The sequence below is a fragment of the Narcine bancroftii genome, chromosome 2 (genome assembly GCF_036971445.1).
Source record: "Narcine bancroftii isolate sNarBan1 chromosome 2, sNarBan1.hap1, whole genome shotgun sequence".
NCBI lineage: Eukaryota > Metazoa > Chordata > Chondrichthyes > Torpediniformes > Narcinidae > Narcine > Narcine bancroftii.
Genome location: NC_091470.1, coordinates 96,472,838 through 96,494,985, shown reverse-complemented (window position 1 = coordinate 96,494,985; position 22,148 = coordinate 96,472,838). Strand labels below are relative to the sequence as shown.

Genomic DNA, 22,148 nt, shown 5'->3' with positions numbered 1-22,148 from the left:
TCTGTGGCTGGCTTTCTCATGACTGTGACTTAGCTTCCTGACCAGTCATGTTTCTTATGGCCAAGCCCTGAGTTTGCAGCTGAGTTAATGGAATGGCCCTTCCTGCAAGCATCACTATGTTAACTAATGCAGGAGCCACTCTCCCACCTTCGGCATATGTATGAGGTGAGCAATTCATCTGGAAACAACAAGCTAATTAGCAACCCAGATCTCACAGGCATGACCTTACGTGGCAAGCAATGAGGGCTGCAACGTTCCAACCCATCAGTACAATTGGTCTGCTTGGAAAGTGAGTCTGTAGCTGGAAGAGAGAGAGAGAGACACACACACACGAGTTATAATTTGAAGCATTCTCTGTGAACTTGTCAATAACCAACTTTAATTCATCACCACCTTACACCCAACATCCAAATACTAGATTTCTAAGATCACATCATATATCCAATCAAAATAAATGAGAGAATGGAAGAGATTGGGACAAGAATTGCGAATCTCAAATGTAGAACTCAAGGAGATGTGACTATTTGACTCAAATAAATAACAAGGTGTATCTGCTCACTGGCAAGATTTGAAATACTAGGAGATGGCAGACAGTAGGAAAATCCAGGCAGTGTGGGCTCTGACCCCAAGAGGCCTGTTTTGTCACCAACTTCGGATCATCGCATTACCAACCTCTAGGATCTTTGCTCGGACAGCCCCGATCATGTGCTCAAGACATTGCGACACACTCACTCCTGAACCACCATTCACAGTGTGTACAGTGACTGGGACAACCTGTCGGACAAGAACCTGAAGTAAAACATGTGCCTGCTTCGAGAATAGCGTTCAACACTCAGAAGACCTGATGGTGAACGTGATCTGCTGCATCACACCCCACCCTACCCTTTCACCCGCTCGCAACGCTTGGGAAAGTCATTCCCTCAACTAGCTGCCAATTTCCTCCACGTTATACCATTCATGCAAACCATGCCCCTCTCCCAATGTAGCCCAATCCCTTCTCCCCCCTTTCCCTCTCCACCACAAAGGCAGTGACCCTCTTCCCAACCCAAACCCCCCCCCTCCTCTGCCTCCCTCACCAGTGCTCCTGCTTCCCAATGGGAAAGGTTGAGTGGATAGGGGTTTGAACCTACTTCACTCAGTTCAATTAAGCTATTGATACTTAAATATACCATATATGGTGCTGTACAGGATGACCCAGAATTCTCACCTAAAATGTTGGTTTTGAGCGATAGGGTTTGTATAAGACGACCCCCAAAATCGGACACTTACCATTGACCAATGGATGCAGTTAAAAGCCAAATCACAATATTTTAAATAACAAGTTATCATTGGAAGGTTTAAATTTTAGTTGAATTTTTTTTTTAAAGTCAACTCCTGTAACAGACCATTTAAAGTCTATACAGAGCCATCAGCAGTCAGACCGGGCAGATGGACCCTGCAGGGGAGCACTGAAACTTTGCAAATAACTTTGCAAGATTACGTTGGAACCAGCGGGAAGATTATGCCAAGTGAAGAAATTTAGACCAGGCATATAGGAGGACCGCTGATTTTAAAGTGAAATTTTTAAGTTCCAGGGTTGTTTGTATTTAAGGCTGACAGGTTCACAGGACAATGAAGATATTGCTTCCTGAAAACTTTTGGGTGGATTTTATAAATTTTGAGTTGCTGATCACAAAAACTTTCCTTTCACGTACCGTTTTTTTTAGATATAACCTATTTTTGTGATTTCCTGCCATATTTTAAGTCTTCTTCAAGCTACAAATCCATGAAATTCAACATGTCATTGAAAAGTCATTTTCTCATTCGCGCTTGGGCTCCTTCCCTACTGATCTTGGTGCAGTCAGTGACGAACATGGTGAAAGGTTTCACCAGGACATTGTGACCATGGAAAAGAGGTATCAGGACAACAGGAATCCATCAATTCTGGCTATTGTTGGACACTGACATGAGAGGGATCAGATGCTGAGTACAAAAGAAAATCAGCGGTAAAATATTTTTAGGCCAGTTGAACTGATGCAATGTGTTAGCATTATTATGCGATTTAATTCAATAAATTTAATGTTTCTCCAACTTCCTACGTGATACAGCAAATGTGACATTATCTTTGCATTCAGTGTGAAGTTGTCTATCATGATCCCCGGTATGTTTTTCAGGAAGCAAACCTTTTGGGAAGGGCAGATAGGTGGAGCTGTCAGCCACGACCTTACTCGACGGGCCAGATGGATGACTGCTCCTGTTCCCAAGCCTTCGTATGGGCATGATGGAGGGAGGACACCCCATCTTTCTACTGTTCTTTCAATATTTTGGCAGTATTCAAAAATGGCCATGAAGCTCTCTGCCTGGAGTTTATTTAGATAACATTTCATGGAAATGTCCACGGCGAGGAGATGCAGCCTGAACCACTTCTCCAGAAAGTGAACACCCCAACACCTGATACACAGCTGACTCAACTGACCTTTCCCAAACATGACAGCTGGGACAACCAGAACCGATTCCTGCGCAATGCAGACGAGGTGTTATTTGTTGGTCCACTGGGAACAATGAGGAGCAGAGGAGACCCTGGCACTTTACTCTGTCAGGTAGAAGCACAAGCATTAAAACATTCTTCCTGTGGTGGGGAGTCCTAATCAAACCCCTCCCCTCCACTGGAGGTGACACGTACACTGTCTCCCACCCCCAGGTGACATGTATGCCATCTCCCCATCCCCCGGTGACATGTTCACCATTTCCCCAGCCCTGATGACATGTACACTGTGTCCCCACCCCCAGTGACGTACGCTGTCCCCACCCCAGGTGGTGACATGTATGCTGTCCCACACCACACGCTGCCCGCTGCACAGCACTCGGCTGCTATGCTGCCCTGGCTCCCATGGCCAGTTCTGCACCCTTCCTGCAGGCAGAAAACAGGGCGGCAGAAGGGCATCTTCTGCACCCTTCCTCACCTTCACCCCAGCGCTCATCCCACCAAGCTGACAGCAATTCAGAGTGGTGGCTCATCACATCAATTGCCATGAAATCCCAAACTCACTGGTGCAACAACATCCTCAGAAAGAAGTTCAAATCCAAATAATTTAGACATTTTTTGTGGTCTCCGTCAGTCATGGTCGACCACGAGTAGTGAAACTCTGATAGTAGCTGGAGTGGCCTCTTCAGGGCACAAGCCAGGGCAGAGTTGATATGGGCATCAGTTTGTTGCATGTCCTACCCAATTCACCTACAAACCCAGGCATGTTTGGAAGTGTGGGAGGAAATTGGAGCCCCCGGAGGAAACTCACACAGACACTGGGAGAATGTACAAACTCCTTCCAGACAAGACAGAACAGGATTCGAATCCCAATCGCTGGTGCTGTAACAGCGTGGCGCTAAACGCAACGATAACTGTGCCGTCCCAGAGTAATCCCAGAGTTTCACTGCTTTTACCCAATGTACCAGTTCCCACATCATTCTGGCTTCCTTTATTTTACTTTCATGTGCAATATTCACAGCAAGGGTTTAATCCAATGGTTCTCAACCTTTTTTTCCCAACTCACATACCAAGTAATCCTTTACTAACCACAGAGCACCTATGGTATAGATGGCATAGGTGCTCTGTGGTTAGTAAGGGATTAGTTGAGATGGTATGCGATTGGAAAGAAAAAGGTTGAGAACCATTGGTTTAATCCTTATGCAACTGTCCCACACTTTGAGAGGTTTCTGTGACTCACCGGTTTGTTGTGGGAGAGGACTCCAACTGCAGGATCCCATGGCCGCTTCAACAGCAAGGGCAGAGCCTCCGCCCCAGCAGCCCCAGATTTGGCAGTGGAAGAGATGATCATTTTATCAATCAGTGTTGGAAGCTGTGTGAGAACATCCAGAGCAGGAGAAAAGGGTGAGGGGAGCATTTTGTGGCTGTGAGAAGCTAAAATGAATGTACCGTATATGCCATTGTATAGGACAGCGTGCGTGTAGGACGACCATGGAATTTCCACCTAAAATATTTGTTTTGAGCGATACCCTTTGAATAAGATGACACCCCCGCCCAAAAAAATCTGGCCCTACCGCTGACCAGTGGATGCAGTTAAAAGCCAAATAACAATATTTTAATAACAAATGATCATTTAAACATTTAAATTTTATTTGGATATTTTAAACCACTGTTGGTCAAACCCTGAACATAGCCGAAAGCAGTCACACTGGTTGGACGTTCCCTGTGGGGGAGCGCTGAGACTTCGCAAAAAAAACTAACAGGGCACGTGCGAGATTGCACTGGAGGCAGAGAAAAGTGGCAGTGGTGTTGAGATATCGTCGTCAACATAAGAATTTCAGACTCTTTGTGTAGGACGACCCGATTTTAAGGTGAAAATTTTAAGTTTTGGATTATAGCAGATCCACAGTGATGCAGGAGAGGACGGGAATCAGTGGCTGGCCTCTTGGCACGACAGTAAAAACACAAAGCTGGAGAAACTCAGTAGATCAAACAGTGTCCTTTATATAGCAAAGATAACGACACAGAACCGACATTTCATCAAGATACGGGCACAATGCAGGGAGGCTCCCAAACAAAATGGTAGTGGAGGGGGGGATAGAAGGAGCATGGACCCACAGGCAGGAGGTAATAGGTGGATAAAAGAGGGAGGGAGGATGGCTCTGTGAATGGAGAGAAAAAGGGGTGGAGAGCTAGAGGAAAGAAGACAATGGGAAGCAAGGGAGAACAGAGAGTAGGCCAGCAGAAACCGGAGAAGTCGACGTTAATGCCGTCCGGCTGGAGAGTGCCCAGATGGAAAATCAGGTGTTGTTCATCCAATTTACGGGTGGTCTTGGTGGGATAGTACATGAGACCATGAACAGATATGTGAGTATGGGGGTTGGGCACAGAATTGAAATGGTTGGCCATTGGGAGACCCCCCGGTCACTGATGCCGACAGAGTGAAGGTGCTCAGCGATGCAATCTCCCAGTCTGTGTCCAATCTCTCTGATGTAGAGAAGGCAACAATGGGAACACTGGATACAGTCTATCACTCCCATGGATACACAAGTGTGGCTTCACTTGGAAGGACTGTTTGGGGCCCCGAATGGTGGTGAGGGAGGAGGTTTGGGTGTAATTATGGCACTTCCTGTGGCCACAGGGGAAGGTCCTGGGGAGGGGCTGATGGTGGGGAGACATGAATGGGCATTAGAGGTGCTTAATTTTAATTTTTTTTTAAAATTAGACAAACAGCACAGTGCCAGGCACTTCAGGCCCATGAGTCTTTGCCACCCACATTTCCCCAATTAATTTGCAACCCTTGTATATTCTGAACAGTGGGGAGGAAACTGGAGCAGGAAACCCACACAGACATGGGGGAATACCTTACAAACCACCAGGTCGCTGGCACTGTCACGGCCTTACGCTAGCCATGCAAATAAACAAAAGGTGGGCTGGGCTATGCGAAAAGTGCGAGATTGGGACATAGATTTGCAAATCTCGTATTCCAAAGGTGGCAGCGTGGGGAGGACCACAGAGAAGCCAAAATTCCAAAACCAATCAGGCACAACAGCTGGGATTGCACGAAATGGTGTCACCAAGATATGGGGAGGAACAAAGGGGCCAGTTTACCCACTCATCACACGGACAATAGGATTAGGAGCAACAGTGCAACTGCCAGGCTGGATTTACCACCTATTTGACGGTGGCTGCCAGTGGGATATTGCTATATGCAGATGACTCCTATGCTCTGGGTACTCACGAAACTGGAGTGTGCTTTGAGCTGCCCAGAGTGAAGGGTGCTGCAAGCCAAGCACATGCATACATACCTTGCACTTCAATGTCTGAAGGACATCCAGGTAGGCGGCCAACATGGGAAGGCTGAGTGTTTCCACCAGTGTTGTGTGCAGCCACTGTGTTAACTTGGTGTCCCAGTTGAGGCTGGCTAGGGCCTGGCGAATGCGACGAGCGCACTTATCCACCGTGATCCTCCTCAGCACCGGCTCATTGCTAGCCTGAAAAATCAATAAATTACACAGATGACCAGCGACAATCCTTCCTTCCCCAGAGAAGTACATGCCCAGCAACATGGGATGGAAGACACCATCTCTCTACAGCCTACACCTCCTTTGCTAGGCTGGTTATTGAACCACAACTGCATCACAGTTTTGTCGGATTCAATGTCAACCACAAGCAGCAAAGAGCATCTGTTTCCTCAAACCCATCCCTCCTCGAGAAATTTCCTGCAAGGTTACCTGCTCCTTTGCCCTTCATAATGGCCCCTCCAAGGAGTTTATTGTCATACACATTGTACAGTGTACATACAGGTTAGGGTTCAAAATTCTTGCTGCAGCCAAGTATGTACAGTAGAATCCCCATTATCTGGCACCTACAGGGATTGCGGATGTCAGATATGCAAATTTTCCAGTTGACTGAAACTTTTACACGAGGACCTTCCTCACACTGCCAACCCGACTCGCCTCCGTGCAAGTGGTGACAGCGAAACGAATGCATGCACAGAGGTCACGTGATGAAGAGCCAACAATAGGATGTCGACCCCTTGAGCTCCCTGAGCAAAGTGGGAAAAAACTTTAAAATTAGAAAATTTGAAGAAAACAACTAAAAAGTCTTAATAATAAAGGCTTATCCTAATGGGGAAGAAAAGCTGCAGCCAAGGGAAGACAGCCAACAAGCTGGGAGGATCTGCTGCTGCCCGAACGAGCCCTCCTCGTAGAAGCCAAGATGGCACTTCCAGCTCCAGGCCCATCACCAGAGAAGGCCCGACATCGGAGGCCCAACCCGCCAAAGAGGTGCAAGGCTCGTCCAAGAAGTCGGCGCCAGCCGAGTCCAAACCCGATGACTGAGCATCAGAAAACTGGGGTCTGCGAGGGAAACCGAGCTCTGGAGCACGGCACGCATCACGTCCCTTCCCCTCCCCACCAAGAACACCGTGCGAAGTATGCCTAAGAGCACAGCGCAATGGGCTGCAGGGTAAAAACCTGGGAGAGCTGGAGACCTTAACCCCGCATCGGGGATGGCTCCAGTGTGGATCCCAGTGAGGAAGACTCAGATGACAGCCTGGAGGGAGACACTGGTGGTGGACCTGGGACTCATCACAGCAGCAGCCTGGCATCAACAAGAAGGGGAGGAGGCAAGGAGCTTTCACTGTAGGACATATTAAAGGCTATGTTGACCATGGAGAGAAGACTGGCAAGCTATATAAAAGACAGACAAATGGGAGATTGCCCTAACTGCTTTAGCTGGAAGGGTAGCTGAATTGGAGAACAGAACTGGTAATAGTGAAGACAGAATAAATAAACTGGAGACCGAATTTGTCGCTTGCGAGATGGAGAGGGAACATCTCTGGCAGAGAATAGATACTCTGGAAAACCATAGCCAGAGGAATACTATTAAAATTGTAGGTCTGCCGGAGAGTCAGGAGGGGAAGGATCCCATGGGTTTTTTACCAGCATTGGCTCCCAGAGGTCCTGGGAAAGGAACAATTGGAGCATATGGTAGAGTTTGAGAGAGCCCATCGGACGCCCTTCCCGTGCCCGGGCCCCAGACAGAGACCACACGGTCCTGGTGAACCTTTGAGTCACCAGAATCATGAGAAATTTTAAGGGCGGCGGCGATCATGGCGAAAGCAAAGGGGGGAGGGGGGGGCGCCGATGGAACTGGAGGGGAAAAAGTTACTATTTTATCCAGATATGTGTGGCCCTCCTTAGCCAAAGGAAAAGAATTTGGTCCAATAGAGGATGGCAAAACAAACAGGGTACGGATGTGTCCTAAGGTACCCGGCAACTCTAAAATTTATAATGCCGAAAGTTTTTGTCAGAGGCCAGGGAATTTGCCAAGCGGCTGCTGGTCTGCCAGAAGTAATATACACGGGGTAATGCCTAACGATTAATTTGTTTATATGAATATACTGCTGACAATATTGTAAATAAGTTACAGGAAGAATATTTGGAAAGGAAATGGTCCGGGAGGGGGTGGGGGTAGAGAGTGGTGAGAGGTAGATGGGTGCAAAATGCACAACCTTTAGAAACAAGGGGGATGATATGGAGGGTAAAATTCACCAAAGGTTGGGGGGAGGAAGTATTAGAGGCGGGGAAGGAAAGTACATGGATAAGGAGTTTTAAGTCCGGTGTAGTATCTTTTGTCTTCGTCTGATTTTTCTTTTCCCTTTTTTTCCTATAGTTGCACATTTTTTTTAAAAACTTGCCTTTCTGGGGCATATGACCCTGGTCTCAGTTTTACCTTTTCAGGGTTTGTTGCAGGCCCAGCAGGCTGGGAAAATAAGGTCAGGCGGACGGACAAGGGACGACGGGGACATGGGAGAAAGCACAGATTGGAGGATCTCCGGGACAATGATCAACAACATGAAATACGTTAGTTTTAACGTTAATAATTTGAACGGGTCAACAAAGAGCAAATGAGTCTTGGGACACATTTTTAAAAATGGGGATGGATCTGGCCTTCCTTCAGGAAACACATTTAATGGAGCGGGAACACCAAAAATAAAAAAAGGGCTGGGTAGACCAGGTAATATCCTCCTCATTCAGTTCACATGCAAGGGGGGTGGTAATACTGATAAGGAAGTGTGTTCTGGTGAGAGTGGAGAACGTGACTACAGATAAAACGGGAAGATTTGTAATGATGCACTGTCAGATATATTCGGAATCCTGGACCTTAGTAAATGTATACAGCTCCAATTATGATGATGCAAAGTTTCTACAGAGCACTTTCCTAAGATTGGCAGAAGGAAAGGAGAACATCCTGATTGGGAGGAAGATTTTAAATTTTGTCTGGATCAAAGAAAATAACTAAAACAAAGGAGGCGAGTGCTACCATTGTCTATATGAAGGAGGTGAATTTGATAGATGTATGGAGACAGAAGCATCCGAGAGAGAGGGACTACTCTTCTGCTCTTAACAACACGACTCCTATTCTAGAATTGACTTTTTCCTGCCTTCAGCCCATATAGAGGGTAGGATCATGGAGGATGAGTACACAGTAAGACTTCTCTCAGATCACTCACCCTGACACTAACAATAGAAATGCCAGATAAGCAGGATATGGCATTCAGATGGCGTCTTAATGGGTTGCTGTTAAAGAAGGCGGAGGTTTGTAGATTTATAATGCAGATAGATGTATTTTGCAAGGCCAACTGTTCCTCTACTCCAGATAAATTTCTCCTATGGGATACCTTCAAAGCATATTTGAGAGGCCAGATAATTGGTTACACCAAGACAGTGAAGAAAGAATGTATGGGGGAGGTGGATGAATTGGAGCAAGAAATTACTCACTTAGAAAAGGAGTACCAGAAATCAGGCTCAGAGGACCAGTACAGGACTCGAGCAAACAAAGAAATGAAGTATAATACGCTTCAAACCTATGAGGTCAAAACAGAAATACTATGAATTGGGGGAGGAGCCCATAAAATCCTCTTGGCAGTTGAGGGCAGAACTGGCCTCAAGGATGATCAATGCAATACAAAATGGGAAGGGCAGGACCACATACAAACCAAAGATTAACAAGACCTTCAGGAATTTTATGAGGGTTTATACAAATCAGAACTAATGGGGGGGGGGTCTGATAAAATTAATGGGTTCCTGTCCAAATTAGTGCTTCCAAATTTGGATCCAGAGAACAGGGTAGCCTAGATCTTCCTTTCACAGAGGAAAAGATAGTGAAAGCATTGAATATGCTGCAGACTAACAAGTTTCCAGGGGAGGATGGGTTTCCATCTGAGTTCTATAAGGAATTCAAGGATTTACTGATACCCTTCTATATGGAGGTGGTGGATCAGGCAATGGAGACCCATACCCTCCCAGAATCTTTCTCAACAGCAATCATTATGGCGATACTAAAAAATGACAAATATCCATTATTGCCGTCTTCCTATAGACCTATTTCACTGTTAAGTACAGATTATAAGATACTTGCCAAAGCTCTGGTGAATAGATTGTCTAGTTATTTGTCAAAACTGATAAACAAAGACCAGACAGGCTTTGTGCAAAACAGACAGACAACAGACAATATTGGCAGACTGTTGAGTAGAATGTATCTGGCACAAACCAGGAATGAGAGGGGTCTGGCTGTGGCCCTGGATGCAGAAAAGGCATTTGATAAAATGGAGTGGGATTTTCTATTCAAAGTGCTGGAAAATATTGGGATATGGCCAACTTTCATAAATTGGATAAGGGCGCTGTACCATGCGCCCAAGGCTAAAGTTGTGACCAACGTACAAAGCTGTTCACCATTCCCACTGACAAGATCCAGTAAACAAGGATGCCCACTGTCTCTAGCCCTGTTCATATTGGCCATGGAGCCATTAGCTGAAGCTATTAGACGTTGAAGGTTTTGGAGCAGGACAGGAAGAACATAAAATCAATTTCTTGCAGATGATGTACTGATATATCTGACAGACCCAGTAAACATTGTCTAAGCTGTGCTCTATGCTGGACAACTATGGGGAGATCTCTGGCTACAAGGTTAATTGGAACAAGAGTGAAATTTTACCACTCACCAAAGGGGACTACAGTCAATGTCAGCAAAGTGGTTATTTAAAGTGGCCACAAAATGGGATCAAATATTTAGAAATGAGAATAGATAACAACAAATATTTATACAGGTTGAACTATACACCCTTGCTGGTGAGGATTGAGGAAGACTTAAATAGGTGCATGTCCCTCTCCATAACCGTGGCAGGCAGGGTCAATTGTATTAAAATGAATGTGTTGCCGAGGTTTCAGTACTTCTTTCAGACACTGTCCATGGCGTTGCCCTGGGGATCCTTCAAAATCTAATCTCATGGGTAAGAATTTTCCTATGGAATGGAAAGGTGGCCAGGGTCTCTATAGAAAAATTGGTCTGGAATTACAGTCTGGGCGGTTTACAATTGCCAGACTTTAAGAAATAGTACCGCCTCACTCTTTTGGAGGGGCGGGGGGTGGTGGTGGTGAATGTACCATCCTGGGCACAAATTGGCTTGCTTATGGTGGGGGAGAAGGTGGCAGAGGACTTTGTTTATAAATAAGACGTCAAATTATTTGGAAAAGCAGCCAGCCCTATTTTAAAACAAGTCATTGGTATTTGGAATAAAATTAACCAATATTTAGGTATCAAAGTAGAGCTGTCCCCAAAAACTCCCCCGACTCCGGATAGATTAATACCTTTAATGGTAGGTAACAAGATCCTGGACACCTGTCAGGTGCACAGAGGACTGTTACGAACAGAGGCAATTTATGTAATTCGAACAACTCAGACAAAAGTATGGTTTATTAAACAAGACATTCCACTGCTATGTTCAAATAAGATCTTTCTAACACGACAAATTAGGTGGAAGCATGGCCCCACCAAAATGCAGCAAAAGGGAGACCGTGATTTGGTGTATTTCTTGCTCCAGTCAGAAGGACCCAAACCGGGCCTTCATTAATCGAGACAGAGGTGGGAGTCAGACTCAGGAATAGTGATTGATGAGAGGTACTGGTCCGACCTACGTCAGACCAGCATGACTACAACCATCAATGTGCAGTACAGGCTGAAGCCATATCATTTTCTGCACCAGCTGTAGCTGACACCGCAAAAATAGTACAGATCTCAATCAGAATTATCAAAGCAATTATTTAGATACAGCGTCGAGACAGGAATCTTTGTGCAAGCAACCAGGACATGGACAAAGGTGAGACACTTTTGGGTGGAACTAGGTCAAGCCTGAGGGAAAATCACAGGTAAAGAATTCCCACAGGATCCTGAGTTGTTCCTGTTGGGGAAACATTATGGACACAACTTACAATGAAGCTGTCCAAATTCATCTTGTGATGTTTGCATAGCGGTTACCTAGAAATCTGATTTCTACCTGAGCATCACGTGCTGGAACATGGAAATGCAAAGCTGTGTTCGCCTGGAGAAAATCACTTATAATTTAAGGAAAAAAAATGACATCTTCAAAAAAATTTAGCCATATTTGAATTTCATGGGAGCTTGACTATAGATTGGCGGAGGGGGGAGAGATCGGCAAGGGAGGAGAGATCAACAGGGGGGGGGGGGGGGGGGGGGGAAGAGAGCAACGGCAATCTGCGCATACATTCCAAATCACAGGGTGTTGTGAAGTGATGCCGCTGCCCTTAGTTACTAGGCACCATCTTGGTCTCCCTGGCAGGAGCGGGGACGTTGTCCTCCCATTGCCGCCGGGAGGCTGATGTCCCCACTCCCGCCGGAAAGTCCCAGCAGGATCAGGGATGTTGGGTCGGCCTCTTGGCAGGAGAGGCACCAGGTAGACCCCCTACTCACATTGCGAATCACAAAACCAAACCCCATCATGTCGGGGTCTACCTGCAATGGGGATTCTACTGTACTTGTGAAGAAAAACTAATAGCAAACTAATTGAATAAAATTGAAAGAGAATAATACTCAATAAATAATAAATATTCACAGTAATCCTCATGCAGAAACAATGATTTGCAATAATGCAGACAGCCCTTTTGTGCTGTAATAGGACAAGGTTCAAGATGTTAGAAAGAAACTGTTCTTGAAATGAGAGGCACTGGTTTTCAAGCCTCTGGGCCTTCTGCCCGAAGGTAACAGTGAAGAGGTTGTGACCAGGGTGTTGGGGCCCTTTATGACGTTGGCAGTTTTCTTGAGGCATCACCTTACACAGATGTCTGCAATGAAAGAGAGGTCAGAGCCTGTGATGGACCTGGCTGTGTTTAATATCTTCCACAGCCTTCTGCATTCCTGGGTACCTGAATTGGCAAACCAGTCAGTATACTTTCCACATTGTATCTCTATAAGTGTATCTGCTGACATGCCAAATAGACTCAGTCTCTTTAGAAGGCAGAGCTATTTGTGCTATTTCTTCACAGTTACCTTGTGCTGGCTCCAGGAGAGGTCTTCTGCAATATGCCCTCCCAGGAACTTGAGGAATCTGACCCTCTCCACCTCAGTTTCACCAATGCAGATATCTCAGCCTCTCCTTCCTAAAATCACCAATTGGTTTTGGTGACGCTGAGAGCAAGATCGTTGCCCTGACTAGTACTACCCGACCAGGTTCTCAATCTCTGTCTTATGTTCTGACCCCATTTCCAGTTATGCGACAAACAACGATGGAGTTGTCAGTGGCTGTGGTGTCAGGGGTGTACGGGGAATAGAGCAGGGGCTCAGCATACAGCCTTGGGGTGCCCAGTGTTGATGGCACTGGGCATTGAAGATTTTGTTTCCTGAACTCCTTTGAGTGTATTTTAAGGAATTTGAGTTGCTGATCATTAAAATCACCTTAAATTTTTCCTATCATGTACTGCTTTTTAGATACAACCTATTTTTGTGATTTCCTATCATATTTTAAATCTACTTCAAGCATACCAAACCATGCAGTGCAACATATTATTCAAAATTCATTTACTGCATTTGCCCTTGGACTTTTTCCCTGCTGATCCTGGTACAGTCTGTGACGAACAGTTTCACCAGGTCATGAAAAAGTGGTATCAAGACAATTGGAGTCCATCAATGCTGGCCAACTACTGTTGGACACTGACACAAGAGGCATCAGATGCAGAGTACAAATGAAAATCAGCGGCAAAACATTTTTCAGTCAGTTGAACTAACGCAATGTGTCAGCATCATTATGCGATTAAACATGGTAAATTTAATAAAAGTTCATTTAATGTTTCTCCAACTTCCTAGGTGACACAGCAAATCTAAAATTATCTTTCCATTCAGCTTGAAGTTGACTATCATAGTTGCCTTTTATTTTCAGAAACCAAACCTTTTTATAAAAAATGCTGTCATGTAGTCAGAGGGGGTGGTGGGGCCAATCTGCACTGATTGGGGTGCGCTATGAGGAAGTCAAGGATGCAGTGGCAGAGGGATGGACAGAGCCCCAGGTCCCTTGGCTTGGCATGAGTTTTGCTGATATGATGGGTGTTGAATGCCGAGCTGTAGTAAATGAACAACAGCCTCAGGTAGGTATCCCTGTGATTTGGGTGATCCAACACAAAGTGGACAGCCAGGAAGATGGCATCTGCTTTCACCTGCTGTGATAATAAGGGAACTGAAGTGGATCCCAGTTCTTCCTGAGACAGGGGTTAATTTGCTTGAACCAAATTCTCAAAGCATTTCATGAAAGTAGATGGTAGTGCTACTAGTCACAAGGATTCCTGATTAGTTTTCTCTTTCAAAGTGAGCAGAGAAGACATTCAGCTCATCTGCAAGTGATGTATCATAACTGATGATACAGCCTTGTTTTGCTTTATTGGATGTGATGGTTTGCAAGCCCTGCCATAGTTGTCGAGCGTCTCCAGCATTGTCCGGCATTATCTCTTTGTGTTGGCCTTCCACAGGTTGCATGTGGACCTTCTGCATGCTTTGGAATCTCCCAGCCCTAAATGTCACAGATCTGGTCTTTGCGGATCTTTTGATTCATCCGTAGCACCCTACCTAGCAATGAGTTAAGTGGTAGATCAGCCATCAGTTGGGCACTACAGCCCTGGCTCAGTCAGGAAGGTGCATCAGCAAACAAGGCTACTGGCCACCATTATGTTAACCTTCTACCGGAGCGCTATCGAGAACGCCCTGGCTGCCTCCATCAAAATGTGGTACAGTTGCTGTAAAGAAATGGATCCATAGGAACATAAGATCATTGGAGTCTCCCTCCCCCCAATTTACACCATCTACTGGAATCAATGTCTGAAGAGGGCGCGCAAAATCACTGAGGACCCCCTTCCACCCCGCACACAGCATCTTTCAGTTGCTCCCATCGGGGAAAAGATCCAGGAGGATCAGAGCCAGCACCATCAGGCTGAGGAGCAGCTTCTTCCCACAGGCAGTGAGGACGCTGAACCACCGAAGGAACGGCTCACACTGACCACCCCGACTCTCATATTCACGAAACAATATTTATTTATTTGTATATATGATTATTTGTCCTGCATATGTATATGTATGTGTGTTATGTCTGGTTGTGCGTCTGCCTGTAGGTACAATCAGATGACAATAAACTTGACTATCCCAGGCAGCTAGCTTTCCAACTATGGTCAATCTGCACCATTCATTCATTTGAGAATTAAAAGCCTGGTCTCAATTCACGGTCACCACTCACCCCCTCATTGGCCAGTCTTGCCAACCGGTCTGAGTATAATGCCTTCACAATTTTGTTGAACAGCTTGTTCTGAGCAGAGGTCCATCCCAACCTAGAGGGGAGGATAATTTCCATCATGAGCAGGAGTGGACAGTGATAGAGGGACAAGGGGGTAGGAGTCAAGGCAGATTCTGAGCCCAGACATCAGCGCAGCAGAAGACAGGGAGAAACACAAGAACAGAGAGGATGCCATTCAACCCTTTGTGCCCGTTCCACCATTCACTTACATTATGGCTGATCCACAGCTTCATCTCCAAATTGGTTTTGAAATTCTTACCACTCTGATCCAGAAAACCAATCAAAGTTAGATTTCAGTCTTACTTGCTAGCTATCCAAACCCCTTTGGATGAATCAGTGCTTCCCGACATCACTTAGCCCCAGTTGTAAGGAACCCTGATTTTGGACTCAACATACCAAAGGAAACTATTTTTCTACGTGCATCTTAGAGGAAGTTCACCAGGTTGATTCCAGGGATAAAAGGGTTGGCCTATAAGGTGAGATCAAGTCGTCTTGGACTGTACTTGCTGGAATTTAGAAGAATGAGAGGGCATCTTATAGAAACATAAAATTATGAAAGGCAGAGATAAGATTGAGGTAGGTAAGTTAATTCCTTTGGTGGGGGAGACTAGAACTACGGGACATAGCCTCAAGATTCAGGGTAGCAAACTTAGGACAGAGATGAGGAGGAGCTGCTTTTCCCAGAGGATGGTAAATCTGTTGAATTCACTGCCCATTGAAATAGTGGAGACGACCTCAGTAAATAGATTTAAGACAAAGTTGGACAGATTTCATCGTTTATTTACTACTTTTTCCTTCTTTTATTTCCTGCTTTTAGGGGTGGGGAGAAGGGGGGAAAATGAAAATGTCACTGTGAATATATTTATACTGAATATTTATATATAATATCTATATATTGTTACAGACGTGGTTCAAGGTGAAGTGCTAAATAAAAAATTATTTTTAAAAATTGCAGTCAGGGAATTAAGGGATTATGGAGAAAAGAGGTTGAGATGAGCCAATCATCAGATCAGCCATGATCTCATTGAATGGTGGAGCAGGCTCGACAGGCCAAATGGCCAACTCCTGCTCCTATTTCTTATGTTATCTCCAATTAGCTGAACACCCTAACTTTACCACCATTTTAACCCATGCAAATCATTTATATAATTTATTGGAAAAATCCAAATCAGAAATATGCTGGAAATAACCAGGTCAAGGAGCATCCGTGGGGAGAGAAACAGAGCACATGATTCAGATCAATGGCTTCTCAACAAAATTGGGAAAATGAGAACTCCTTTCAGGCTGATCCCGGACTGGTCAATCTGCATCGTGCCCTTTCCAGGCTAATCCATCTTTCCTGCAATGTAGAACTCACAGCTGTATTGTGTGCTCCAAGTGGGGACTGAATGGGGTCGTGTAACCATTACTAATTACTGCATTCCAGCCCTTGGATATTCCATCAGTTTCTGATTTTGTTTCTACCAGTGCCTACAATGGGAGGCGGTGAACAAACCACTTGTGTTGCCGTGCATGTGATGTGACCTCCCACAATCTATCACTCTGCCTCAACCAACACACAAACTCACCGCACGAAATTATCCAAAGTTGGAAGCGAATCTCACTGCACCAAATTATGAAGTTAAACCTCAATCTCATGACACCAAGATTATTGACAAAAACCGCCATGCAGAGGCTACTACCACACAGGGCTCCCACCTGTTGATGTGGTCCTCCCAGTCATCAGGTGGTAGAGGAGCATCAGTGTCTGACCTCGCGAAGATAACATGCCGTTCACATTCGTTCATCACACTCCGAGCCTTCTGGTTATCGTAAAGGGGGGTTGGTGTTGGAACCACCGTCTCCACATCCACAGACACCTCGCAATCACTGAAAAAAATACAAAATATCTTGGGTGTGTTCCAGGATCAAATGGGCTTCAACACAAAGCAGAAAACGGTAGAAATGCCAAAGGCAACCATTTTAGTGCAGAGAGGACCATTTTCCCATTAAAGGTTGCAACGACCTGGTAGCTTTCCAATTCAAGCAGTCATTTGCATCTCTTAGTTTTCGAGTCTTCCTGTTGATGGGTTTACCTTTGTGTGTGTCTGGCATATTTAGATGCTGTGGTCAACTTGTCTCAGTGCTTTATGAGAGCAAGTCCTGGTGAACTACATTTGTGTTCTGTGCTGTGGAAAATATATTTTCTGAACAATTAACATATTAAGAAGACGCCTGTAACTAAGTGGGCTCCACACACTGAGATGCAGCTCTCTCCACAAAATGAAACGGAATGTGAGGCATCGGTGTCATCTGGCTGTGCCAAGGACAAGCTCCAGCGAGTCTCAGTGACAGCCTCACTAAGACCCCAAAGTAACATTTTTTAGTTACAATTTTATTGTTCTTTGAACTACAGTATTTTAGGTAACTCAGAATCAGAATTTATTGTCATGAACAAGTCATGAAATTTGGTGTTTTTCGGCAGCGTCATAGAGCAAATATTCATATTATAACCATCTTACATTACTATAAAAATAATAGTTCATGAAAAGTAAGGCAGCGTCTTTGGTTCATTGATTATTCAGGAATCTGATGGCTGCGGGGAAGAAGCTGTCCTTGTGCTGTAGAGTGCTCATTTTTAGGCTCCCGTACCTTTTCCTCCGATGGTAGCAGAGTGAAGAGGGCATGGCCTGGGTGTGGGGGGTCTTTGAGGAAAGACACTTGCTTTTTAAAAACACCGCCTCATGTTGATGTCCTCGATGGAGTGAGGCCTGGTGCTTGTGATGTCGCGGCAGAGTTAACAACCCTTTGGAGTTTATTCTTGTCCTGAGAGTTGGCGTCCCCATACCAAGCAGTGATGCAACCAGCCAGAAGTCTCTCCACAGTACACCTGTAGAAGTTTACGAGAATCTTCAGTGACATACCAAACTTCCTCAGACACCTCGCAAAGTACAGCCATTGGTGAGCCTTCTTTGCAATTGTATTAATGTGGAGGATCCAGGACAGATCTTTGTAGTTGTTGACACCCAGGAATTTGAAGTTCTTGACCCTCTCTATTACTGAGCCCTAGGTCGTGTTCCCCTGACTCCTTCCTGAAATCCACAATCGTCTCCTTGGTTTTGCTGATGTTGAGAGCAAGGTTGTTGTGATTCAACAACCATTCAATGAGCTGATCTATCTCCCTTCCTCATTGCCATTTGTGATTCTGCCGACAACTGTGGTGTCATTGGTAAACATGTAGATGGCATTGGAATTGTGCCTGGCCACACTGTGTGGAATGTGTAATGAGTAGAGCAATTGGCATCTTTGGGGTGTGCCTGTATTGATGATCAGTGAGGAGGAGACGTTGTTTCCAATTCATACTGACTGTGGTCTTCTGATGAGAAAGTCAAGGATCCAGATGCAGAGAGGGGTACAGAGGCCCAGAGTGTGTAGCTTTTTCCACCAGCACTGAGGGAATAATGGTGCTGAAGGCCAAACTGTAGCCTATGACGAGCAGCCGTATGTATGAGTTGCTGTTTTAGAGGTGATCCAGAGCTGAGTGGAGAGCCAGCGATATTGCATCTGCTGTCGAGCGATTGTGACAACAGGCGAATTGCAGTGGGTCCAGATCTTTGTTTAATATTTTGTGCGCTTGTTGCAGAACAGGGGTAATCATGCTGCCTTTTTTATGTGCTTGCTCCCCCTAACATTAGAACCTGGCTATACCTCTGACCTCAACCCAACTCGTCTGTGCTGGGACATGTTCATCACAACTTCCTGTGCTTTGGATTCCACCTGAAAAAAATAACCACAAACCCCAGATTTTAGAAAAATCACTTTTTAAATTCTGAGCATAGTCTAATCTCCCCTGGTCACATGGCCCCCTTTGTGAACATGTGCTGCACAGACCTCTTGAAGGACTCCATTCCTTTCTCTCAATTCCTCCATGTCCGTCGCATCTACACTGAGGACGAAGACTTCCGTGCCAAATGTCCGCCTTCAAATCAACGTGGCTTCCCCTTACCACCATCAATCCATATCCTCCATGACCTACACATCTGCCCTGGACCACTCCACCCACACGTGCAACAAGGACTGGATTCCCTTGTTCTCACCTACCACCCCACCAGCCTCTGCATCCAACACATCCTCCTCTGCCATTTTCGCCATCTACCATGTGATCCCACCACTACCCACATATTCCCCTCTTCACCCCTCTCCTTTCTGCAGCAACCACTCCCACTGTAACACTCATCCACTCCTTCCCTCCCATTCACCACCCTCTTGGCACATACCCCTGTGACTGCAGGAGATGCTCCACTTGTGCCCACACCTCCTCCCTCACCACCATTCGGGGCCCCAAACAATCCTTCCAGGTGAAGCCACATTTCACATGAATTTGCAGGGCTTGCCTACTCCATCCAGTGCTCCCATTGCGGTCTCTTCTACATCAGAGAGACTGGACATCTGCATTTGCTCAGTTTGTTCACAGTTTAGTCCATAGATGTGCTTAAAGTGAAACAGATTGCAGTAAACACTGGAGGGAGGGGAGGGGAGGGGGGGGGGGAAGGAGGATCCACTGGGGTGGGTGCCTCTCTCTGGGCAGCCGGGGATATGTCCCCTCACCTGCCGAGGTCGTGGTGCCTTCGCGGGGTGACGAAGAGCAGGCGGGCCGGCCGGAAACCGCTGGCCTCGGGGTGGGCGCTCCACGGCTTGGCATAGTTGTGGTCCTGGAAGACCAGGTCGAGCTCCCGCTCGTGGGCCGACAGCTGCAGGAGGAGCGAGGCGCCCATCCGGCGGGCCGAACTCTGCAGGTCCCGGTCGCTGCCGCGGCAGCACATTGGGATGTCCGGCTGGGCCTGGAAGAACGCCCAGCCTCGTCAGGCCTCGGGCCCAGTCAACGCAGCGCAGCGTCCAGAGCAATCATCGCCCGGGCTCCGTGGACCCATGGAGAGTGGTCGACCTCCGACGACACCGCCACCAGGAGACAGTAAATGAATGCCCGCCGTCAACAGCGTCTCTGGGAGTAAATGGATGCTCTCCACAAACAGCGTCTCCGGCAGTATTCGGCAAACAGTGCCGCTGGGAGTCAGTGGCTGTCCTCCGCCAACAGCGCTCCTGGGAGTCTGTGGCCGTCCTCCGCTAACAGCGCTCCTGGGAGTCTGTGGCCGTCCTCCGCCAACAGCGCTCCTGGGAGTCTGTGGCCGTCCTCCGCCAACAGCGCTCCTGGGAGTCTGTGGCCGTCCTCCGTCAACAGCGCTACTGGGAGTCTGTGGCCGTTCTCCGCTAACAGCGCTCCTGGGAGTCTGTGGCCGTCCTCCGCCAACAGCGCTCCTGGGAGTCTGTGGCCGTCCTCTGCTAACAGCGCTACTGGGAGACACTGGCCACCACCATCCACAAAGTTGTGAATCATCAGGAATGAGTTTCAGGAACAAAATGTGTGTCGAGACTGACTCACATCCCAAACTAACCATTCTGAACTAGTGGACGGGCACCTTTTGTACGGATGGCAATGCAATCCATCATGCAATGTTGGTGAATTATGACATAAAAATTCCAGTATCTGCATCTAATCTCCATTTATACCTATGGCCAGAGCACAATAAGGCCGCAACTATTACGGGTGTGGGTGAAAAATTGCCGACGCTGGAGATCGAATACAAAAGCATACGGTGCTGGAAATGCTCAGCAGGCCAGAGAGTGTCTGTGGAGGAAGAGTCAATGACAATGAAATGTCATTGTCAACAAAATGAATTCATGAGGGTGTGGATGACACTTTCCAATCTCCTGTATTTCCCAATTTCAAAACATGTTATCTTCATAGAAACATAAGCAACGATATTCCAAATTACTATCTTATTAATCCCTTTAATGATGAAACATTTTGCATAACTTCGCATTGAGAGTTTCATAACTTGAGTAAATAAAGCATACTGTATAATGATAACAATATTCTTCTTTATAAAGTTAAACCAAAATTAAGATGATTAAAATGAAATAAAATGATGAGATAAGACGAATTCTAAGTATTTCGATGCTTACATCTCCTCCATGGTTCTTCAAAGAATGAAAGCAAGCTCCCCGTACGGCCAGATATTACGACATATGACATCATATGGTAACACTATGAACAACAATCTTACTTAAAGGGATAGTCATAAAATTAACTAAGATCAAAAAAACAAGGTTTTAACCTTTGCAGAGGGTAGGGCGGTAGATGTGGTCTAAATGGATTTTAGTAAGGCTTTTGACAAGGTCCCCCATGAGAGACTCATTCAGAAAGTCATGAGGCGGGGGTCCATGGAACCTTGGCTGTGTGGATTCAGAATTGGCTTGTCTGTCGAAAGAAGAGAGTGGCAGTGGGCGGAAAGTATTCTGGCTGGAGGTCAGTGACCAGTGGAGTACTGCAGGGATCTGTTCTGGGATCCCTACTCTTTGTGATTTTTATAAATGACCTAGATGAAGAGGCGGAAGGATGAGTCAGTACTTTTGCAGATGGTATGAAGATTGGAGGAGTTGTGGATATTGCTGAAGGTTGTTGTAGTTTACAAGAGTATAGAGACAGGATGCAGAGGTGGGTGGAAAAGTGGCTGATGCAGTTCAATCCAGATAAGTGTGAGGTGATGCATCTTGGAAAGTCAAACCAGAAGGCTGAGAATAAGGGTTAATGGTCAAATGCTTAACAGTGTGGAAGAACCTTCGGGTCCAAAATCATACATACAAGGTCGCCGTGTAGGTTGATAGGATAGCTAAGAAGGCCTAAGGGATGCTGGGCTTCATTAATAGGGGGATTGAGTTCAAAAGTTGAAAGGTCATATTGCAACTCTACAAAGGACAACAATTTTGGATCTCGACTTTGGACCGTGGGGTCAAGCTGTGAGCGAGGGGTGGAGAAAGCAGGTTCCAAGCAGAACTGTGAAACAGGAAAGGTATGACCAGTCTGCGTTAAAGACTCAGCAAAACTCAATGCAAATTGGAGGAGCAAATCTGTGGAGTAGGGTTTCCCAAACTGGGATACGTGGAAAGGAGCGACAGGGAGTAATAAGGGGCTAGATGGCCGGCTCCTGCTCTTTTGTTCTGATGCCT

At 46.1% G+C, this 22,148-nt stretch overlaps 1 protein-coding gene across 6 annotated transcripts in view; it reads right to left on the bottom strand.

Annotated features, from left to right (window-relative positions):
- Nucleotides 1-20,215, bottom strand: part of kansl3 (KAT8 regulatory NSL complex subunit 3) — a 54,475-nt gene extending 34,260 nt beyond the window's left edge. For 3 of the 6 annotated variants that reach the window (XM_069917531.1, XM_069917533.1, XM_069917535.1), the window contains exons 1-8: nt 19,689-20,207; nt 16,800-16,970; nt 15,045-15,135; nt 5,773-5,958; nt 3,705-3,836; nt 2,456-2,572; nt 673-774; nt 230-301 (exon numbers count right to left, since the gene is read on the bottom strand). In XM_069917531.1, the coding sequence (XP_069773632.1) occupies nt 230-301; nt 673-774; nt 2,456-2,572; nt 3,705-3,836; nt 5,773-5,958; nt 15,045-15,135; nt 16,800-16,970; nt 19,689-19,903 (1,086 nt within the window). In that variant the 5' untranslated portion in view covers nt 19,904-20,207. Of the gene's footprint in view, nt 1-229; nt 302-672; nt 775-2,455; nt 2,573-3,704; nt 3,837-5,772; nt 5,959-15,044; nt 15,136-16,799; nt 16,971-17,732; nt 18,858-19,688 lie in introns of all 6 variants that reach the window. The other 3 variants (XM_069917532.1, XM_069917536.1, XM_069917534.1) reach the window with 3 other exon arrangements.
- Between the last annotated feature and the right edge of the window lie 1,933 nt (nt 20,216-22,148).